This window comes from Oncorhynchus gorbuscha, linkage group LG18, assembly GCF_021184085.1.
Source record: "Oncorhynchus gorbuscha isolate QuinsamMale2020 ecotype Even-year linkage group LG18, OgorEven_v1.0, whole genome shotgun sequence".
NCBI lineage: Eukaryota > Metazoa > Chordata > Actinopteri > Salmoniformes > Salmonidae > Oncorhynchus > Oncorhynchus gorbuscha.
The window spans coordinates 28,775,867-28,796,977 of NC_060190.1; the positions used below are offsets into that span (position 1 = coordinate 28,775,867).

Genomic DNA, 21,111 nt, shown 5'->3' on the forward strand with positions numbered 1-21,111 from the left:
CCTTTGCCTTGATGACAGCTTTACACACTTGACATTCTCTCAACCTGCTTCACCTGGAATGCTTTTACAACTGTCTTGGAGTTCCCACATATGCTGAGCACTTGTTGGCTGCTTTTCCTTCACTCTGTGGTCCAACTCATCCCAAACCATCTCAATTTGGTTGAGGTCAGGTGATTGTGGAGGCCAGGTCATCTGATGCAACACTCCAGCACTCTCCTTCTTGGAAAGGCTATTTGACCACAGCCTGGAGATGTGTTGGGTCATTGTCCTGTTGAAAGATTATAGTCCAACTAAGCGCAAACCAGATGGGATGGAGTATCGCTGCAGAATGCTGTCATAGCCATGCTGGTTAAGTGTGCCTTGAATTCTAATAAATCACAGACAGCAAAGCACCATCACACACCACCTCCACGCTTCAATGTGGGAACCACACATGCAGAGATCATCCGTTGACCTACTCTGCGTCTCACAAAGACACGTCGGTTGGAACCAAAAATATATACAATTTGGATTAATCAATCCAAAGTACAGATTTCTACCGGTTTGTGTTTCTTGGCCCAAGCAAGTCTCTTCTTATTGGTGTCCTTTAGTAGTGTTTTCTTTGCAGCAATTCGACCATGAAGACTTGATTCACGCAGTCTCCTTGTCCTGATGTTGATGTGTCTTACTTGAACTCTGAAGCATTTATTTGGGCTGCAGTTTCTGAGGCTGGTAACTCTAATGAACTTATCCTCTGCAGCAGAGGTAACTCTGGATCTTCCTTTCCTGTGGCTGTCCTCATGAGACCCCGTTTCATCATAGCGCTTGATGTTTTTTATTTTATTTGTTTAACTAGGCAAGTCATTACAATTTTTGTGACTGCACTTGAAGTTCTTGAAATTTTCTGGATTGACTGACCTTCATGTCTTAAAGTAATGATGGTCTGTCATTTCTCTTTGCTTATTTGAGCTGTTCTTCCGTAATATTGACTTAACCTCTCTAGGGTATGTGGGACGCTAGTGTCCCATCTGGCCAACATCCAGTGAGGTTGCAGAGCGCCAAATTCAATTACAGAAATGCTCATTATAAAAATTCAGAAAACAAAACATATTTTACATAGGTTTAAAGATGAACTTCTTGTTAAACCAATCACAGTGTCATATTTATAAAATGCTCTTCGGCGAAAGCATAGAGATAAAATTCATCCCTTACCTTTGATGATCTACATATGGTGTTAATCAGAAGACATTAATTTACTCAATAAATGTTCCTTTTGTTCAATGAAGTCTCTTTATATCCAAAAACCTCAGTTTTTTTAGCGAGTTTTCTTCAGTAATCCACAGGCTCAAACTCAGTCAAAACAATCAGACAAAAAATCCTAATTGTTTCCGTAAAGTTCATAGAAACATGTAAAACGATGTTTATATTCAATCCTAAATTATTATTTTTTTGCCTAAATGATCTATAATATTTCCACCGGACAATGACGTCGCCAATATAAAAGGTAAACAAGAAATACACATGCGCCTGAACACTTTGGGTCCACTTGTTCAGACTGGTCTTACTCCCTCATTTATAAGAATACAAGTCTGAAACTATTTCTAAGGACTGTTGACATCTAGTGGAAGGCATAGGAACTGCAAATGGAGTCAATCAATGGATACTGTAATGGCATTGAATAGAAAAATCCATTCAGGAAGTATTTTTTTTTTTGGTTTTGTAGTTTTCTCAGGTTTTCGCCTGCTAAATCAGTCCTGTTATACTCCGACACTATTTTAACAGTTTTGGAAACTTTAGTGTTTTCTATCCAAATATACCAGTTATATGCATATCATATCTTCTGGGCCCGAGTAGCAGGCCGTTAAATTTGGGCATGCTTTTAATCCAAAATTCCGAATGCTGCCCCCTACCCTAGAGAGGTTTTAACCCTATTTTGTAAAAGACCATCTTGGTCTTCGACCATCTGTATACCACCCCTACCATGTCACAACATATCTGATTGGCTCGAAGCCATTAAGAAGAAAATAAATTCCACAAATGAACTTTTTAACAAGGCACACCTGTTAATTGAAATGCATTCCAGGTGACTACCTCATGAAGTTGATTGAGAGTGTCAAGAGTGTGCAAAGCTGTCATCATGGCAAAGGGTGGCTACTTTGAAGAATCTGAAATACAAATATAATATTTTGTTTTAACACTTTTGGTTACTACATGATTCAATTTGTATTATTTCATAGCTTTGATGTCTAAACTATTATTCTACAGTGTAGAAAATAGTAAAAATAAGGAAAAACCCTTGAATGATTAGGGTCCCACTTTTGACTGGTACTGTACATGCATACGGAATGCTACAGTAGAAACGACAACACGATGCACAGAAGGTAAGGCCCTTTGATAGGAACGCATACGTCCTACGTTATTAGTTGTAAGGAAAACAACCATGAAGGCAATGCAGACACCAGCCAGAAAATATGCCACGGGGGAAAAGTTTGTGCAAGACCTGTTTTGACTAGAGATGCACGAATGTCTTCATACTTAATCTGGGGAAACACTGGGGAAGTGCTTGAACGCTCGCTGAAGAGTTTGTCAGGCTCAATAAAGCCTCAAACATAATTTGTCCAGTGAAATGGGCTACTACTTAATGTGAATTAATGAGTAGGGGCAACACACCTTCATTGAAACTTGTTAGAAAATCATTTGAAATTGACTAGTTGAAACAGCCTATATATAAATAGCTTGAGGGCAGTGTGGGTTAACTGTCCTGTTGCGTAACAATCGCATTTTGGAACAATGAGTAAGACCATTCTAACATCGCGCCCATAAAAAAAAATGTTTGGATGACCGTTAGAGATATTTGGAACTCATGCGTGAAAAGGTTAAGCACACTGTGATTTAAAAAGTTAAGACACAAATGACTCAAGGGAGACAGAAATCAAGATAACTTGTTCCCGAACCGCCACCTCCCGCTGCTGCTGGCCTTCACAGATTCTGCCATTATGGTCCCGAAGTTGCCGGTAATAGGCTACACCAGTGGTCAGCAACCTTTTTTCACATTTTGAGTTCCAATTTATCATAACTGACATGCAGATGTGGAGGCCAGGTCATCTGGCCTCCAAATGTTATTGTTTTCAAATGTACATGTTTTTTTTGCAGAGTGGTTATAAAAAGAGAGACACTTGGAAATATTGTTCAAATAGGCTACATTGAAGAACTACTGTAATTCTCAATGGATGTAAAAACAGACTTAATTTACTTGCTATTTGAGGTGGAGAAAAATTACTTTGAGACGCTCCATTAGTGGTGGTGAGTTAAGAGAATCAGAAATACTATCAGCTCCCCAGATGGTCACATTTTATAAGCGTACATTTGCAAGCAGCCTAAGCCTACTTATATGCATAATCAGGTGCGCGTCCTTACTCAACATTGACAGGAGCGTTTCAAACAAAAGACAATAAATTGACAACTCATTGCCTAAATGGAATTAAATAAACTTGTTTCTCACAAGTGTAGCCTCGGTTGTGCGCTCTGCAAACAATGCGTCCACTCTGACAATGAGAAGAGTAAAAGACTGAAATAATAATAATATATTGATTGCATTAACAGAAATTATGGTAACCAAACAAACATAATTCTGGGAATTAAGGGTGAATGTACTACTGGTGTGCCATCCCCGCGGCGTCCGCAATGGATTAGTCTGCTGAGACAGGCGACAATCGAGATGTTTTTTTTATGCAACGGCTCGACTAAAAAATATTAAAAAATATCGGTCGACCAACAGTCTATAAACCAAACAATCGATCAGTTGACTAAATGGGGTCAGCCTTAGACATTAATAAGGGATCATAGCTTTCACCTGGTCAGTCTGTCATGGAAGGAACAGGTGTTCCTAATGTCTTCTACACTCAGTTTGTTTGTGTATAAATATTTATTTATTTAAAACAATATATATTTTATGCACTTTGATATTATTCTTGTAATATGAAAATTTTCGCTGTATAAGTGTAATAAATTATTAGTGCAATATCCTATACATTTTCTCCTTGGTTTTTCCTGCAATTTGCAGTTACTGCATTGATGATTAGCAGATGTAGGATTTTTTTAGACTGCTCCATCCTGCGTCATCATACCAAAGCTTTTATCCCAAACAAAAAGAACTGTCCTACACTGATATGTTTGTCTCAGATTTCTGTGTTTGTTTCCCCCAGCACTGATATATTTTCAATGGCGTAGACTGTGCCATTGGCATATTCTTATACATTAATTTTGAACTTGTTGGCAGATTTGAATGTATACACTGGCCTTACGTAGGTACGCCGTGCATACAGCCAATCCTAGACAACAAGGCCCAGTTGAATACGTATAACTTTAGGCTAAATCTTACAATTCTCTTGAAAAGTCGCATACAAATGCATTTTCATAGCTTGTTATCGAAGGAACAGGTTTCCTAAATCTAAATTAAATCGACTTGATTTAATTGTATTGGCTCTGCTTTGGATACAACTCTGCTCACATTAGTGAGTCAGACATGAGATGTTGGCATGCTAGCTAGGATATTTCTTAGCAAAATTAGGCTATGTAGATGCAGTGCATTCGGAAAGTGTTCAGATCCCTTGACGTTTTCCCAATTTTGTTACGTTACAACCTTATTCTACAATGGATTAAATACATTTTCCCCTCATCAATCTACAAACAATACCCCATAATGACGAAGCAAAAACAGGTTTTAGGTATTTTTTGCAAATATGGCACCATCCCTACGGTGTAGCATGGTGGTGGCAGCATCATGCTGTGAGGATGTTTGTCAGCAGCAGGGACTGGGAGACTATTCAGGATTGAAGGAAAAAATGAAAGGAACAAAGTAGAGAGAGATCCTTAACCTGCTCCAGAGCACTCAGGACCTCAGACTGGGGGTGAAGATTCACCTTACAACAAAACAAGTCTTTGAATGTCCTTTGGGACAAGTCTTTGAATGTCCTTTGGGACAAGTCTTTGAATGTCCTTGAGTGGCCCAGCCAGAGCCTGAACTTGAACCCAATCAAACATCTCTGGAGAAACCTGAAAATAGCTGTACAGCGGTGCTCCCCATCCAACCTGACAGAGCTTGAGAGGATCTACAGAGGAAAATGGGAGAAACTCTCCAAATAAAGGTGTGCCAAGCTTGTAGTGTCATATCCAAGAAGACTCAAGGCTGTAATCGCTGCCAAAGGTGCTTCAACAAAGTACTGAGTAAAGGTTCTGAATCCTTATGTAAATGTAATATTTCCGCTTTTAACATTTTTTATGTATATGTCTAAACCTGTTTTTGCTTTGTCATTATGGGGTATTGTGTGTAGATTGAGGGGGGAAAACCTATTTTAATCCGTTTTAGAATAAGGCTGTAACGTAACAAAATGTGGACAAGGGAAGGGGTCTGAATTCTTTCCGACTGCACTGTAGATCTAAACCTACATAATCTAAGATTTAATGAAATCTATAAACCCAATTTTTTTTAATTTTTAACAAGGACCCACAGTCTGTAACTTTCACCTATGAGCCGCTAGGCCAAACGGCTATCTGAGGACACCAATCAGGGCCTAAAACTATCGGTGACTCATGATGTACTAGTTTGCGTAATCTGGTAATCCAGGAGGGATTTAACTTTTCCTATCCTTCTGATGTAGCTGTGACCACCAATGTCACGGCTCTATGGTAGAACAGGAACATGGTAGTTGGGATTGCCTAGCCTATTAGTATGCCAAGGTAGGCTATGTGTCTACTTTTTACTCTCTGTACAACAAAATGCTCAATGTTAGCATTTCATTGCCTTGTTTAGTTTAAGTCTCCATAGGTTTGTTATAGGCCTAAGTATAGTGGTATATTTAAATGTTCCGTTGACTGCAGTGGGATAATCCCTTGTGTAACCGAGAACGCCTGTAATATAGACGAGTGTCTTGTTTTCTATTGTTTACATTTGATGTCACGTTTACTTTCTCTGCAGAGCCTGTCGTAACCGAAGTGGGCTTCAGTGTTAATGGCTGAACCATGAAGGCCCAACTTCAAGTTACTGGTGAGTTTTGACCTTTTGTTACACCCTAACTTATAGCCCTGAGTAGCTAATAGTAAAGTGGTGGTATGTTTTTCTTTTTTTCAGTAGGCATTTAATATAGTTTTGTGGATAGAATGGAAATAAGAATCAGCTGCTGACACACGAGGAGGCAGAAGACACCTTTGAATGGGACTGGGCAGTGCTTATTCTCTATAGGCCTAGCTGATGGCACAGGCTCTGATCAAGTACTTATAGTGTACAGAATCATTTTATTTTGAGGGAACTTTGCTTTTCAGTGGTTCAAAAAAATATAAATAACATGGTAGGATATTAGCAGACCCCAAAACAAGTCTATTGGTTAGGCCTAAGTGAATGTAGTTCTCGCATTTCAAGGTTTATTTCTATATCTCACTTCAGTGACTGATAAGAGCATTTACTACACTTTTGCTTACCATGCTATTTGTGTGTTTTATGTCCTCTTTTGCACACAGTGCTGTCGGCCAAACTGAAGGAGAACAAAAAGAACTGGTTTGGCCCCAGCCCGTACGTGGAGGTGGCTGTGGACGGCCAGTCGAAGAAGACCGAGAAATGCAACAACACACACAACCCCAAATGGAAGCAGTCACTGACAGTGTAACTACAGCAATAATTATTTGCATTAAAATATAAATGTATACTCATTTAGCATACAGTGGTTCTTCCTTATAAAGTTACGAGCTTATGCTGCGACTGTTAGTGGTAGATGGTGGCATTCTGTCATTGCACCACACTATCACAATGGGGAGTTAAAACGCTAATCAAAATATCGTTATCTTTTTAAACAAGACATAGAAAGTTGATTGCAATTTCAGTAAAAAAAAAAAGAATAATTAAAGAACTTGTCTGTCGGCCCTGCATTAAAAACCAAAGTAGTTTAACTTCTTATGGCTGCAGGGGCAGTATTGAGTCGATTGGATGAAAAGGTGCCCATTGTAAACGGCCAGCTCCTCAGTCTCAGTTGCTAATATATGCATATTATTATTAGTATTGGATAGAAAACACTCTGAAGTTTCCAAAACTGTCAAAATATTGTCTGTGAGTATAACAGAACTGATATTGCAGGCGGAACCCTGAGGAATATCAAACCCGGAAGTGGCTTCTATTTTGAAAACTCCATGTTCCATAGCCTCCCTTTGCTCCATTTAAAGGGATATCAACCAGATTCCTTTTCCTATCGCTTCCTCAAGGTGTCAACAGTCTTCAGACATAGTTTCATGCTTTTATTTTGATAACATCGTGTCAAGTGTTCGCAGGAGTTTTGCTCACGCAACAGAGTTTGGGCAGACATTGCCGTTTCCTTTCCTACTGAACAAGACATTTGCGGTTGATATATTATTGATTTATATATTTTAAAAACAACCTGAGGATTGATTCTAAAAAAAATGTTTGACATGTTTCTGTGGACATGCGTTGTCGTGACCGCTCTTTTCTGTGGATTTCTGAACATAGAGCACCAAACAAATGGAGGTATTTTGGATATAAAAATCATCTTTATGGAACAAAAGGAACATTTATTGTGTAACTGGGAGTCTCGTGAGTGAAAACATCCAAAGATCATCAAGGATAAACGATTAATTTGATTGCTTTTCTGATTTTCGTGACCGAGCTGCTTGATGCTAACAAAAGGCTTAGCTGTTTTTTCCTATATTGCACTTGTGATTTCATAAATATTTTTAGTAATATTGTTTGAATGTGGCGCTATGCTATTCCGCGATTGTTAGATGACAATTACCCCGTTAACGGGATTGCAGCCATAACAAATTAAAGAAAATTGTGATAAATAAAAATATATATACCAGTGTCGTGTCTTTGCTATGCCGGATTAAGTGATATGACTTGCTATTCTAATAAAATAATTTATCCGTAATTAATATTACCTGATTAAACTAATCATGTAAATGTAATTAACTAGAAAATCAGGGCACCACGAAATAATGTTTATTGAGCTGTTCTGAATAAACTCTTAAAGACCTGGTAATCTTTTACATCAATAGCAGTCAATTATTAATCGTCACCTTATTCGGTCTCATCTGAACATCGTAAACTCCTGGTTATCTTCACTAACCCTGGCTAACAAGTTGAATCAGCAATACAAAATTTGGTTTATTTATTTACTAATACCTAAACAATCACACAGAACTACATATACACAGGATGGTGTCATACATTGATTACTAATTGTCATTAAAGAAAATGTCCCTAGCTGACGGAACAGATTTGACGGCTGGTTACACAAAAAAGGGGGTTGGGGTTCGAATGAAAGCGCGGGAAGACTGAGGAACAAATCATTTGGTCTCTGATTGGACCTTGTGAAGCTATGCTATCGTAAATACAGAATCTTATGCATTCTAAATAACCGCCCATTTGGAAAAGGAAAATGCAAGAAATATTTACTCTGTGCTGTGCTGTGCTTCAATAGGTTGGTCATAGCTGGAAGGCCATGTTACCCAACAGAGATCTCCCTTGTCCATTGAAGAATATGTCTTGTGGCAGAACGGATACGCTGTAGTACCGTCGTCGTGTGGTAGAACAGATACTTCGTCCGTCCTTTCCTAGCCCACATTTACATCTGGTGCTGCTAACTCAACGGCTAGGAGGTATCACTACTTTTCTGAATAAGAGTTCAACGTTTAAACTAAGTTGCCATACTTTGAGCTCACGCTGAAGTTGGCTTAGTTCTGTAGTTTGATATTAGCCCTTTTAATGTATGGACCGTCGTCCTCGGGAGCACAAATGTTACATTTTCGTAAAGGGCTTATGTAGTAGGGAGAGACGGGAGTGTTTCATAGTTCACATCCAATGTCGGCTCACACGGGCGGGGCCACTGAGTTGAGCCTAGTTGACTTATGAAAACCAATTATCTCATTTAGAAGCTAAAAATACATTTCATCTGTTCACAAATAGTTTCATATTTAAACATTTAAATTGCACAACAGTTCCATGTGAATGTGATAACTATAATGTGTAGACTTTCCAAGATACAGTTCATGTCATCCTATTGATAATAATGTCTCAGTTGACAACTGATCTGATATCATTTTCTTTAAGTACCAACGCATATTTTCAACTGATTGGATTACTGAAATATGGTTCTGTTCACTACCCTTTTGATGTTACCCGACTCTCTATGTTAACAAAGGGCTGTCCAAGAGTCACTCTCTATGTTTGAGTGAGTGGAAAGGGGTAAAGGTATTTATGGGGGTCGTAAACCTCACCAACAGGCCAACATCATGACACCAGTTTAATTTAAGGACTAAAAAATTGACAGCTGTGCCATATAGATTGCAAACTAGTTGGGAAGAGATTTTTGATGTACCGATTCCATGGCACATGATTTATTAATTGACACAATTTTCCATTTATTATAACCTACCTGAACTTATGTTTATATTGAAGATCGAAGCCACCGCTTAATGAGTTCCGAGAGCCGATCTGTTATCCAACTATTTTTATTATTATTTTTGAATGACAGAGCAATTTGGACTGGTCTTGATAAATCAATCAGATTTCTATTTTGGAATATAAAGATTATTTTGCTATTCACTTGCAGTCACCTACTAGCTTAGGTCTACAGTACTTTCGACCTGTCTCGTTGTACAGCGCCATATTTTCTTAACTGAAACCTTTTAATTAAATCACTTTAGCCGTGATTGTAAAATGAATCGGCTGATGCATTGGTCCAGAGCCAGGAGAGTCACCTGTGAGCTCTGGAACGCCACCTTTTTTTTGTGTGCTTTATTACAAAATGGTAATTTAATAGCCCGGCTACTGTAGGTGTGAACACCCCCCCCCAACTTGCAATATATTCCATGTTTATTTCAACTACATTTTAGTTGCACTTCCCCCAGCTCCACGACCACGGGTAAAACCTAGCTGAGATGATCAATGTATTTGTTGCATTATTGTATCGTAATTTTCTCAAGCTAAAACGTCTTGATGGGCATCACCAGTTCATCTTTCCTTGTAGGCTTTGCAGAGTTACGGATGAATGTTTTCACTTGATGTCAAACAAGTTCGATCAGGTTTAAATTAGGAGACCTACATGTAGAGCTGTTATACTGTAGGCCTACCGTAGGTGACATGAGTCTAACTAATGTTGAATAATGTGCTTTAAAAGTGTTAGGTTTTTTATTTAACCTTTTATTTTACTACATAAAGGTCTACTTACTCTGCTGGTGTGTTGACCTAGTTTTTGCCCTCATTTGCAATGCAAATCCGGGCGGAAATGTGTTTTGGGCCATTGTCTGCATTTGGTCCATGCCTGGGCCTGCTGCACACAGTTCTTTGTTTGTCAGACAAATCATTGCATCAAAACTACAGAACAAAACAGGAGAACACGCATGTTTACTGTTCTGGGGAGAAAAAAATATATAAAATCTCTTCAACTGTCTTCTGACTGTGATTAGAGCGAAGTTGATTGCCTTTGCCGGGGCTCATCGTCTTCAACCATCATTGAGTCCATCTTACTGAGTCCACCAAATGCATTGTTTTCTAACCATTTCTGGATGGATCCATAACGAATTACTATGGGAATAAATATCACTGAATGATAGAAATATTGGAATATATTGGGCTAATGAAGGCAACATTGTTTCTTACTGGAATACCCAAAGTCATCCAATTGTTATAATAGGATTTGAAGAAAGGTCAGAGGTGACAATGAACCCGATGGTCACTCTGACATACCTCCAGAGTTCCTCTGTGGAGATGGGAGAACCTTCCAGAAAGACAAGCATCTCTGCAACACTCCACAAATCAAGCCTTTATGGTAGCGTGGCCAGACGGAAGCCACTCCTCATTAAAAGGCACATGACAGCTTGAAGTTTGCCAAAATGCACCTAAAAACAAGATTGAACACTTTGGCCTGAATGCCAAGCGTCATATCTGGAGGAAACCTGGCATCATCCCTATGGTGAAGCATGGTGGCAGCATCATGCTGTGGGGATGATCCTGCCAGATCCTTGATGGAAAATCTGCTCCAGAGCACTCAGGACCTAAGACTGGGGCGAAGGTTCACCTTCCAGCAGGACAAAGACCCAAAGTCTGGCCCGGACTTGAACCCGATCAAACATCTCTGGAGAGACCTGAAAATAGCTGTGCAGCAATGTTCCCCATTCAACCTGACCAGAGCTTGAGAGGATCTGCATAGGAAAATGGGAGAAACTCCCCAAATACAGGTGTGCCAAGCTTGTAGCGTCATACCCAAAAAGACTTGAGGCTGTAATCGCTGCTGAATGTGCTTCAACAAAGTACTGAGTAAAGGGTCTTATTACTTATGTAACTTCAGTTTTTAATACATTTTAAACATAAAAAACAACTTTTTGTTTTGTCATTATGGGGTATTGTGTGTAGATTGATACGGGTGAAAAAAACATTTGAATATAAATGTTTGAATAATTCTGTAACGTAACAAAATGTGGAAAAAGTCAAGGATCTGAATGCTTTGAGAATGCATTGTATATCACTAGTAGTACATTTACTCTTAATTCCTAATCTACACGTTCTTGCTTTGGTTACGTAATTGCTGTTAATGCATTAAATATTATTATTCTAGTTTTCCTGTTATCATTGTTGGAGTGGACACATTGTTTGCACTGTACAAACTATGCTACACTTGTGAGAAACGACTTTGTCAATTCAGTCATTGTCTTTTTGTTTGGAGCGCTCCTGTCAATGTTGACTAAGGACGCACACACACAAAGTAGGCCTATAGGCCACCTGGCCTGCTCACAAATGTAGGCATACGTCTTGATTTACCCAGTTTATCAATAGAGATTAACCATTAAAATAAATTACTACCATTGTTATTTTTGTAGTTGGATCGCCGCAGCCCGTCTAGTGTTCAACCTTCCCAAGTTCTCTCACGTCACCCCGCTCCTCCGCTCTCTCCACTGGCTTCCAGTTGAAGCTCGCATCCGCTACAAGACCATGGTGCTTGCCTACGGAGCTGTGAGGGGAACGGCACCTCAGTACCTCCAGGCTCTGATCAGGCCCTACACCCAAATAAGGGCACTGCGTTCATCCACCTCTGACCTGCTCGCCTCCCTACCACTGAGGAAGTACAGTTCCCGCTCAGCCAAGTCAAAACTGTTCGCTGCTCTGGCTCCCCAATGGTGGAACAAACTCCCTCACGACGCCAGGACAGCGGAGTCAATCACCACCTTCCGGAGACACCTGAAACCCCACCTCTTTAAGGAATACCTAGGATAGGATAAAGTAATCCTTCTCACCCCCCCCCCCCTTAAAATATTTAGATGCACTATTGTAAAGTGGTTGTTCCACTGGATGTCATAAGGTGAATGCACCAATTTGTAAATCGCTCTGGATAAGAGCGTCTGCTAAATGACTTAAATGTAAATGTAATGTAAATGGATTGGTAAAAGGAAAAAAATCACAGTGGTTTGCATGATTTTATTCATTAATGCATACATTCTAATGTCAAATGTAATGATATTAATCTCAAAGGATCTGTCTGGATCAAGTGCCATTCTGTGAATTTGGCTAATGCACCTTATTGGTATTGAGTATCGTGATACTAAACCTGTCGAAGTCAAAATTATGGTGTCATGACAATACTATTGTCTCTTCCTTGTGTACTGTTGTATAGTCTACGTGCAGTGTTTAAACCCTAACTAAATATACTTTTTCCCTCTACACAGAATTCTCACACCTTTCAGTAAGCTCATTTTCCGGGTATGGAGTCATCAGACGCTGAAAGCCGACATCTTATTGGGAATGGCTACATTGGAGATCAGTGAAACCCTAAAGTCCAATGATATGAAACGTGAGTTGATTCTCTTTTCCCTGTAAGGCACAGAGCAGGTAGTATGAAATGTGATGATCTGAAATCTCTGACTCTTTGATACTGGAAAAGCGTGATGCATTGGGACATAAGATATACGGTGCCTTCGGAAAGTATTCAGACCCCTTGATTTTTTTTCCACATTTTGTTACATTACAGCCTTATTCTGAAATGTTAAATGTTTTTTCCCCTCATCAGTCTACACACAATACCCAATAATGACAAAGCAAAAATAGGTTTTTAGACATTTTAGAAAATGTATAAAAAATAAACTATCTCAGTACTTTGTTGAAGCACCGTTGGCAGCGTTTACAGCCTTGAGTCTTGGGTATGACGCTACAAGCTTGGCACACCTGTATGTGGGGAGTTTCTCCCATTCCTCTCTGCAGATCCTCTCAAGCTCTGTCAGGTTGGACGGGTAGCGTTGCTGCACAGCTATTCAAGTCCGGGCACTGGCTGGGCCACTCAAGGACATTCAGAGACTTGTCGCTCAGCCACTCCTGTGTTGTCTTGGCTGTGGGTCGTTGTCCAGTTGGAAGGTAAACCTTCACCTTTGACAAACTTCAAGCGGGCTGTCATGCCTTTTACTGAGGAGTGGCTTCCGTCTTGTCACTCTACCATTTGGTGGAGTGCTGCAGACATGGGTGTCATTCGAGAAGGTTCTCTCATCCCAACAGAGGAACTCTAGAGCTCTTTCACAGTGACCATCAGGTTCTTGGTCACCTCTCTGACCAAGGCCCTTCTCCCCCGATTTCTCAGATTGGCTGTGCGGCCAGCTCTTGTAAGAATCTTGGTGGTTCCATACTTCTTCCATGTAAGAACAATGGCCACTATGTTCTTGGGGACCTTTAATGGTGCAGACAATTTTTGGTACCCTTCCCCAGATCTGTCCCTTGACACAATCCTGTTTCGGAGCTCTATTGACAATTCCTTCAACCTCATGGCTTGGTTTTGCTCTGACATGCACTGGCAACTGTGGGACTTTATATAGACCGGTGTGTGCCTTTCCAAATCATGCCCAATCAATTGAATTTACCACAGGTGGAAACAGGATGCACCTGAGCTAAATTTTGAGTAACATTATATTTAAAAAAACCTTTCGCTTTGTCATTATGGGGTAGTGTGTGTAGATTGCCCAGGATTTTGTTTTTGTTCATTCATTAGAAGAAGGCTGTGACGTAACAATGTGAAAAAGTCAAGGGGTCCGAAGGCACTGAACAAGGGCTTTGCAATATATATTTACATATAGTCCTTTATATACTAACATACTTTTTTGTCTTGTCAAGGCCTTCATATAGGCCTATATCTGTCTGACTGTGCACACACGTTATGGAAGAATTAGATTTTCTTCTCTAATCCACTATTTCATACATGTATGGTATTATTTGTGACGCAACCCTCACTCCAGCTTATATTAGCCCACTCTTGACTTTCACTCAAGCAGGTGAATGGGCTTACTCTGCCAATACAGTGAGCCCTTTCGGTCATGGTCGGCATGTGACCCTCAAACACCCGATTCATAAATTATTGCTCTACAGTCAGAGGTCAAAGGAACCAGACACACCACCTATCAAAGCTAATGAATAAAAATGATAATATGGTACATAAATGCTTTTCATACTTGTTGTCCCAGCCATAGCTTTTTCAGGAACACAAGTCATATTTCTCACATGAGATGGGAATAGATCTAGGCTAGAATTCAAACTAATCCACCACATCCATGCTTATACTGTCTTTAGTTTGTTTACAAACTGGCATGTGCGTACACGTGCTTACATTCCTGTATGTATGTGTGCGCGTGCTTACATGCCTGTATGTATGTGTGCGCGTGCTTACATGCCTGTGTGTGTGCGCATGTATGTGTGGCGTGCATGCCATATCTCTCAACTCTCCTCTCCTGTGTGTCAGTCTCTGAGGTGGTGCACACCCTGCAGCTGTGTTCAGACCGAGACCACACTGACGTGGTGGGGGACCTGTCAGTCTGTCTGGACGGCATGCAGGTGGACCCAGAGACATTCACCTCTGCAGAGAGGGACCATGGTGAGGGTCATGTGATTTTAAAAGGGATTGTTCACCTGAATAGCAAAATTACGTATTGGTTTATCGTGTATAAATGCTAATATACACTACCGGTCAGAAGTTTTAGAACACCTACTCATTCAAGGGTTGTTCTTTATTTTGACAATTTTCTACATTTTAGAATAATAGTGAAGACGTCAACTTTGAAATAACACATATAGAATCATGTAGTAACCCAAAGTCATGTTGTAATCATGTAGTAACCCAAATGCCAAGAGTGTGCAAAGCTGTCATCATGGCAAAGGGTGGTATTTGAAGAATGTCAAATATAACATATATTTTGATTTAACAGTTTGTTTTTTGGTTACTACATGATTCCATATGTGTTATTGCATAGTTTTGATGTGTTCACTATTATTCTACAATGTAGAAAATAGTAAAAATAAAGAAACTCTTCAATGAGTAGGTGTTCTAAAACTTTTGACCGGCCTGATCAAAGCATGGATTGCTGTCATACTTTGTCAATGGACAGCTTATATGGAAAGGAAACCAGTATGTAATTTGGGTGAACTATCCCTTTAATATGTTTCCCTGGATAGAATGGGATCAATTCCCCCCTCAGAATTGTATTATTCTATTTCTCCCCTCGGAATTGTATTCTTTGTTTTGATTTTTTAAAACATTTCAACAGTTGCTGTTCCAAACGGGGAGGTGAGACAGAACAGAGATAGTGTCAACAGGTATTGTGTTTTTATACTTCTAAAATATTTTCTAACAATTGTTTTATGTCTTCTGTAAGTTCAAGTGAACAAACCTACTTTTGACAATTTTTGGAGAGGTCCTTAAGGTATTGAGCCAGCAAAATACTGTTTTGTAATATTACTCAGTCAAAGTAGCATATCTTCCCAATGTGAATACTAGATATGGGCACCGATATGGAAAATCTACAATGGGGAAAAAAAGTATTTAGTCAGCCACCAATTGAGCAAGTTCTCCCACTTAAAAAGATGAGAGGCCTGTAATTTTCATCATAGGTACACTTCAACTATGACAAAATGAGGAAAACAAATCCAGAAAATCACATTGTAGGATTTTCAATTAATTTATTTGCTAATTATGGTGGAAATAAGTATTTGGTCAACTACAAACAGAGGAGCCTCTTCTTTAAGAGGCTCCTCTGTCCTCCACTCGTTACCTGTATTAATGGCACTTGTTTGAACTTGTTATCAGTATAAAAGACAACTGTCCACAACCTCAAACAGTCACACTCCAAACTCCACTATGGCCAAGACCAAAGAGCTGTCAAAGGACACCAGAAACAATGTTGCAGATACTTTTTTGCCCCACTGTATATCTATATCAGTTGAATTTTAGTCTGAGAAGTCCTGAAAACTGCTTGCTGATTGCAATTATCTTAACAAAGAACATATCTTAACCTGTTGCTACGAGCAATCCCGTATCCGGGAGTGTAATTATAGCCTCAAGCTCATTACCATAACGCAACGTTAACTATTCATGAAAATCGCAAATGAAATGAAATAAATATATTGGCTCACACGCTTAGCCTTTTGTTAACAACACTGTCATCTCAGATTTTCAAAAAATGCTTTTCAACCATAGCTACACAAGCATTTGTGTAAGAGTATTGATAGCTAGCATAGCATTAAGCCTAGCATTCACCAGGCAACATTTTCACAAAAACAAGAAAAGCATTCAAATAAAAATAATTTACCTTTGAAGAACTTCAGATGTTTTCAATGAGGAGACTCTCAGTTAGATAGCAAATGTTCAGTTTTTCCAAAAATATTATTTGTGTAGGAGAAATCGCTCTGTTTTGTTCATCACGTTTAGCTAAGAAAACCCCCTGAAAATTCAGTCATTACAACGCAAAAGTTTTTCCAAATTAACTCCATAATATCGACAGAAACATGGCAAATGTTGTTTAGAATCAATCCTCAAGGTGTTTTTCACATATCTATTCGATGATAAGTCACTCGTGGCAGTTTGGTTTCTCCTCTGTTCAAAATGGAAAAATGCACGCACCTGGAGATTACGCAATAGTTTCGACGGAGGACACCGAGCGGACACCTGGTAAATGTAGTCTCTTATGGTCAATTTTCCAATGATATGCCTACAAATACGTCACAATGCTGCAAACACCTTGGGGAAATGACAGAAAGTGCAGGTTCATTCCTTGCGCATTCACAGCCATATAAGGAGACATTGGAACACAGCGCCTCAAAAATCTGGCTCACTTCCTGTATGAAATTTAATCTTGGTTTCGCCTGTAGCATTAGTTCTGTGGCACTCACAGACAATATCTTTGCAGTTTTGGAAACGTCAGAGTGTTTTCTTTCCAAATCTTCTTTCCAAAGTCAATTATATGCATAGTCGAGCATCTTTTCGTGACAAAATATCTTGTTTAAAACGGGAACGTTTTTCATCCAAAAATGAAATGCTGCCCCCAGAGGTTCAAGAGGTTAACAATTCTTGATCCTACTTAATTTACATTCTTGGTTAGGGAGAGGGGGGAGGACAATTTTCTTTTACATGACGTTAACACTTGACAGTATGTAAATATTTATATTGCTTTCATAAAAGTATTTTAGAATTGTTGATGTCAGTGATGTGATCCTCCGGTATGTGTATATTGTAAAATTAAAAGTAGTAGTAGTATAAGTAAATAAAAAGGTTGATCACAAAATAAACGGCACTAAGGGAAGCAAAAAGTAATAGGCACTACCTGGCTTACATTATAGCCAAAACATCAAAGAAGACGTATATGTTGAAAAAGGACTAGGAGCCATTGGCTATGTTACTTTTGTTTCTATTTTTTGATTTTTAGTGATAACATACCACCCAGATCCAGCAGGGACACGTCCCCCTCCAGTGACTCCACAGAGGACTGGGTCATCGTCCCCAACGGCCACACGGTCAACAGCATGGGTTCTCCTGCCCCATCCCCAGGGGGCTCCAAGTCCACACGCCCCCCCCCAGACCTGCACGGCCTCCCCCACCCACCCCCCCGCAGACCAGCCGCATCCCCAGGTGGGCACCACACAAAAAATACTGTAGAAATACCATAGTATTACCCTAGATATATATGGTAGAAATACCACAGCAATACCATAGCCATACCATAGCCATACTATAGAAATACTATAGAAAAAGTAAAACCATAGTAATACAATAGAAAAACATAGAATTCTCTGACAGAACTATCGAAAGATATTCCTTTCATGTGTTGACATGCTAATGCCATTTATTGCGTTCTCATGTAATGAAACTATCATGGTTTCATGCCATTCGCTATTCATGCCATTTTGTGAAATTGAAATAAATAATAAATAATTCAACACAGATATGCATTCTAGTAACCTTTTAGCCTTATTTACTAGATTCTCATCGGCATCTCCTACTAGCGACCACAGCTAACATTCTCTCCTCCGTCCAGCCTCCTCCAGCAGCTCTACCCATAGCGAGGTGAGTGAGCCCCCGGCTTCATATGGCTCGTCCCTGGCCTCAGCCAGCGGGGCCTCCTCAGACCCCGCTCAGGAGAACGGAGCAGCACCCACACAGGCAGCCAGCGCCCCCCCAGCCATCGGGGCACCAGCCGGTGCACCCCCATCTGGTGGGCCCCCCCGAGTCATCCCTAACGGCCCACTGCCTCCAGGGTAAGGGGACTCATAGAAGCCTAACCAGATGTTATAATGAGAAAGTACAAAAAGAACAAAACAAAAAAAGCCCTGACCAGCTACGTCTATAGAAAATGTGCAAGGTGCATTCGTGTCTGTAGAGTCATTACTTCGTTTTAATGCACATATTCACCAACCAAGCTATTGCATATGTCAGGAGTTGACTGTATTTCCTATATAGCCTATTGTATGTTTTGTGCAATATATCCTTACGCTGTGTACCTGCATCATGTAAGAGATTTGGGCTTTATCACATCCGGATGTGATTGGGAGTCCCATAGGGCGGCACACAATTGGCCCAGCGTCGTCCGTGTTTGGCTGGGGTATGCCGTCATTTTAAATAAAAAGTTAGTTCTTAACGGGCTTGCCTAGTTAAATAAAGGTTAAATAAATGTTTAACGCCACGTTGGTTATGAATAACGGTTGACACTTCATTTTGATATTTCAAACAACCTCTCAACCGCCAGTAGATGGGACTTGAGAGATTTCTCACTCATTTGACAGTCAGTAGAAAAAATAATAGATTTACTGTAGTCAGCGTTCGTATGTTACATTAGCGCAGGTATCCCTATTGTATAATGCATAACATGGTATTTACATGTAATAAGTATAAGTAGTAAAATATACGTCAGTTGCTAGTAATAATATTCTTTGAAATTTCCATGAATGTGAAAACACATTTTTGCTTTGCTTTTCATGAGGAACTTAACATTCCTTTAGGTATTACGATTACATTTGTGCAAGCCTGTTGCCGACTGTTCTGTGTGTTTTTTTGTATGAAGCTGGGAGCAGAGGGTGGACCAGAATGGCCGCATGTATTTCGTGGATCACATTGAGAAGAGGACGACATGGGACCGACCAGACTCTCTCCCCTCTGGGTAACTAACGCTTAAGAAACAAATACTTTATTCATCAAATCCTTATTTCATTTTTAATATACTGTATGTTTGGCTTCCATACGGCAGTAGTGTATAACTGAGCCTACTCTTTGAAAAGTAACCAATGTATTTTGGATTACAGTAACTAATGTGTATGTTACGCTGTATTAAAAAAAGTGAGAAAGTACAATGATTAATAATTTTAGTTAAATTAGTTTCAGTAGAGCACCTGCACAAAGAGGACACGACTACTATGATGTGGCACTAGGAATGTTGCATAGTACCAGTTCTAGCTCAGTTGTAATGCTAAATTCCTCTTTAGAGTAATATCAGCCCTGTTGTAATACTTTAGAAATACCTTCCCTACTTGTTTCTTTGAGGTAAGTTTTGACCGACTGCCTTTGAATGTCTTGGTACCGACTGGAGAGCTCTCCTTTGTCTACACCCATTCAGCATCGTTCACACCCTCTTAAGCTTTAGCTCCACCAATCTCTTTAAGGGTTGATCTGAGCTCTCTGTCCAAAAAGCAGTCAAGCACCCAAGCTTTCTGGCTAACAGTTGTTGCAGTGACATTTTATTAAAATGGGAAACATGCATAGTGGAGTATTTTGTTAAGACATGTAGCTAGCTAGTGAAACAATGAACCATATTCACAACTCATAACGTTACTATGAATGTGCAGGTAGCTAACCAACCAAGTGCAATGTTAGCTAGCTAACATTAGGCTATAACTAGCCAAGTAAATGGCTCTTGAGATACGAATAATAAGATCGTACATGTAACATTCGCTAGCGTACCAGTTAGCTAGCTAGCTAACAGTACAATTTAACTTGAAATCAAAACGACTTTGTAAAGATTTGAATCATGTAATATCTGAAAATGTAGCTGACTCGGCGATCTTACCCATATGCATCACGTGACAAACTTTATTTGTCACGTGCTGAAAACAACAAGACCTTACTGTTAAATGCTTACTTACAAGCCCTTAACCAACAGTGCAGTTCAAGAAGAAGAAAATATTTACCAAGTAGAATATAATATAGAGTAACACAATAAAATAACAATAACGAGGGTATATACAGCAGGTACCGGTACCTAGTCAGTGTGCGTGGGTACAGGTTAGTTGAGGTCATTTTTACATGTAGGTAGAGGCGAAGTGACTATGCATAGATAATAAACAGCAAGTAGCAGCATTGTCCAAAACAAATCGGGGGGGGGGGGGGGGGGTTCAATGTAAACAGTCCGGATGGCCATTTGATTAATTGTTCAGCAGTCTTATGGCTTGGGGGTTCCTCCTTTAAAAGTTGCGAGCTTACGCTGCGGGACTTAGATATAATTTGTGGTTTAATACGGTACCCTGCGTCACCACTTCATTGCTCCAGACCAGCACAAGGGGGAGTTAGAGCACTGATTATGCAATTGGCTCCTACTGTGTCTCTAACTGAATGGGCAATATAAACCTAAGTAGAAACTGTTACACTAAGGTTTTATTATTTTACTTTGTTAGGATTTTTTTGCTCTTACTGTAGTACTGTAGGCCTATCCTGACCGGTCACGTTGTACAGTGCCTGAGTGGCGCAACGGTCTTAAGACACTGCATAGCAGTGCAAGCTGTGTTGCTACAGATGCTGGTGCCGGCCTCGAATGGGAGACCCATGGGATGACTGTATGTTT

General features: G+C 39.8%; 1 protein-coding gene across 1 annotated transcript in view; it reads left to right on the top strand.

Annotated features, from left to right (window-relative positions):
• Positions 1–21,111, top strand: part of LOC124003088 (E3 ubiquitin-protein ligase Itchy-like) — a 61,351-nt gene that overhangs the window by 3,884 nt on the left and 36,356 nt on the right. The window contains exons 2-9 of the mRNA XM_046311138.1: positions 5,957–6,025; positions 6,496–6,637; positions 12,703–12,827; positions 14,754–14,885; positions 15,556–15,604; positions 17,710–17,912; positions 18,319–18,538; positions 19,342–19,437. Coding sequence (XP_046167094.1) covers positions 6,001–6,025; positions 6,496–6,637; positions 12,703–12,827; positions 14,754–14,885; positions 15,556–15,604; positions 17,710–17,912; positions 18,319–18,538; positions 19,342–19,437 — 992 coding nt within the window. The 5' untranslated portion in view covers positions 5,957–6,000. The remainder of the gene's footprint in view (positions 1–5,956; positions 6,026–6,495; positions 6,638–12,702; positions 12,828–14,753; positions 14,886–15,555; positions 15,605–17,709; positions 17,913–18,318; positions 18,539–19,341; positions 19,438–21,111) is intronic.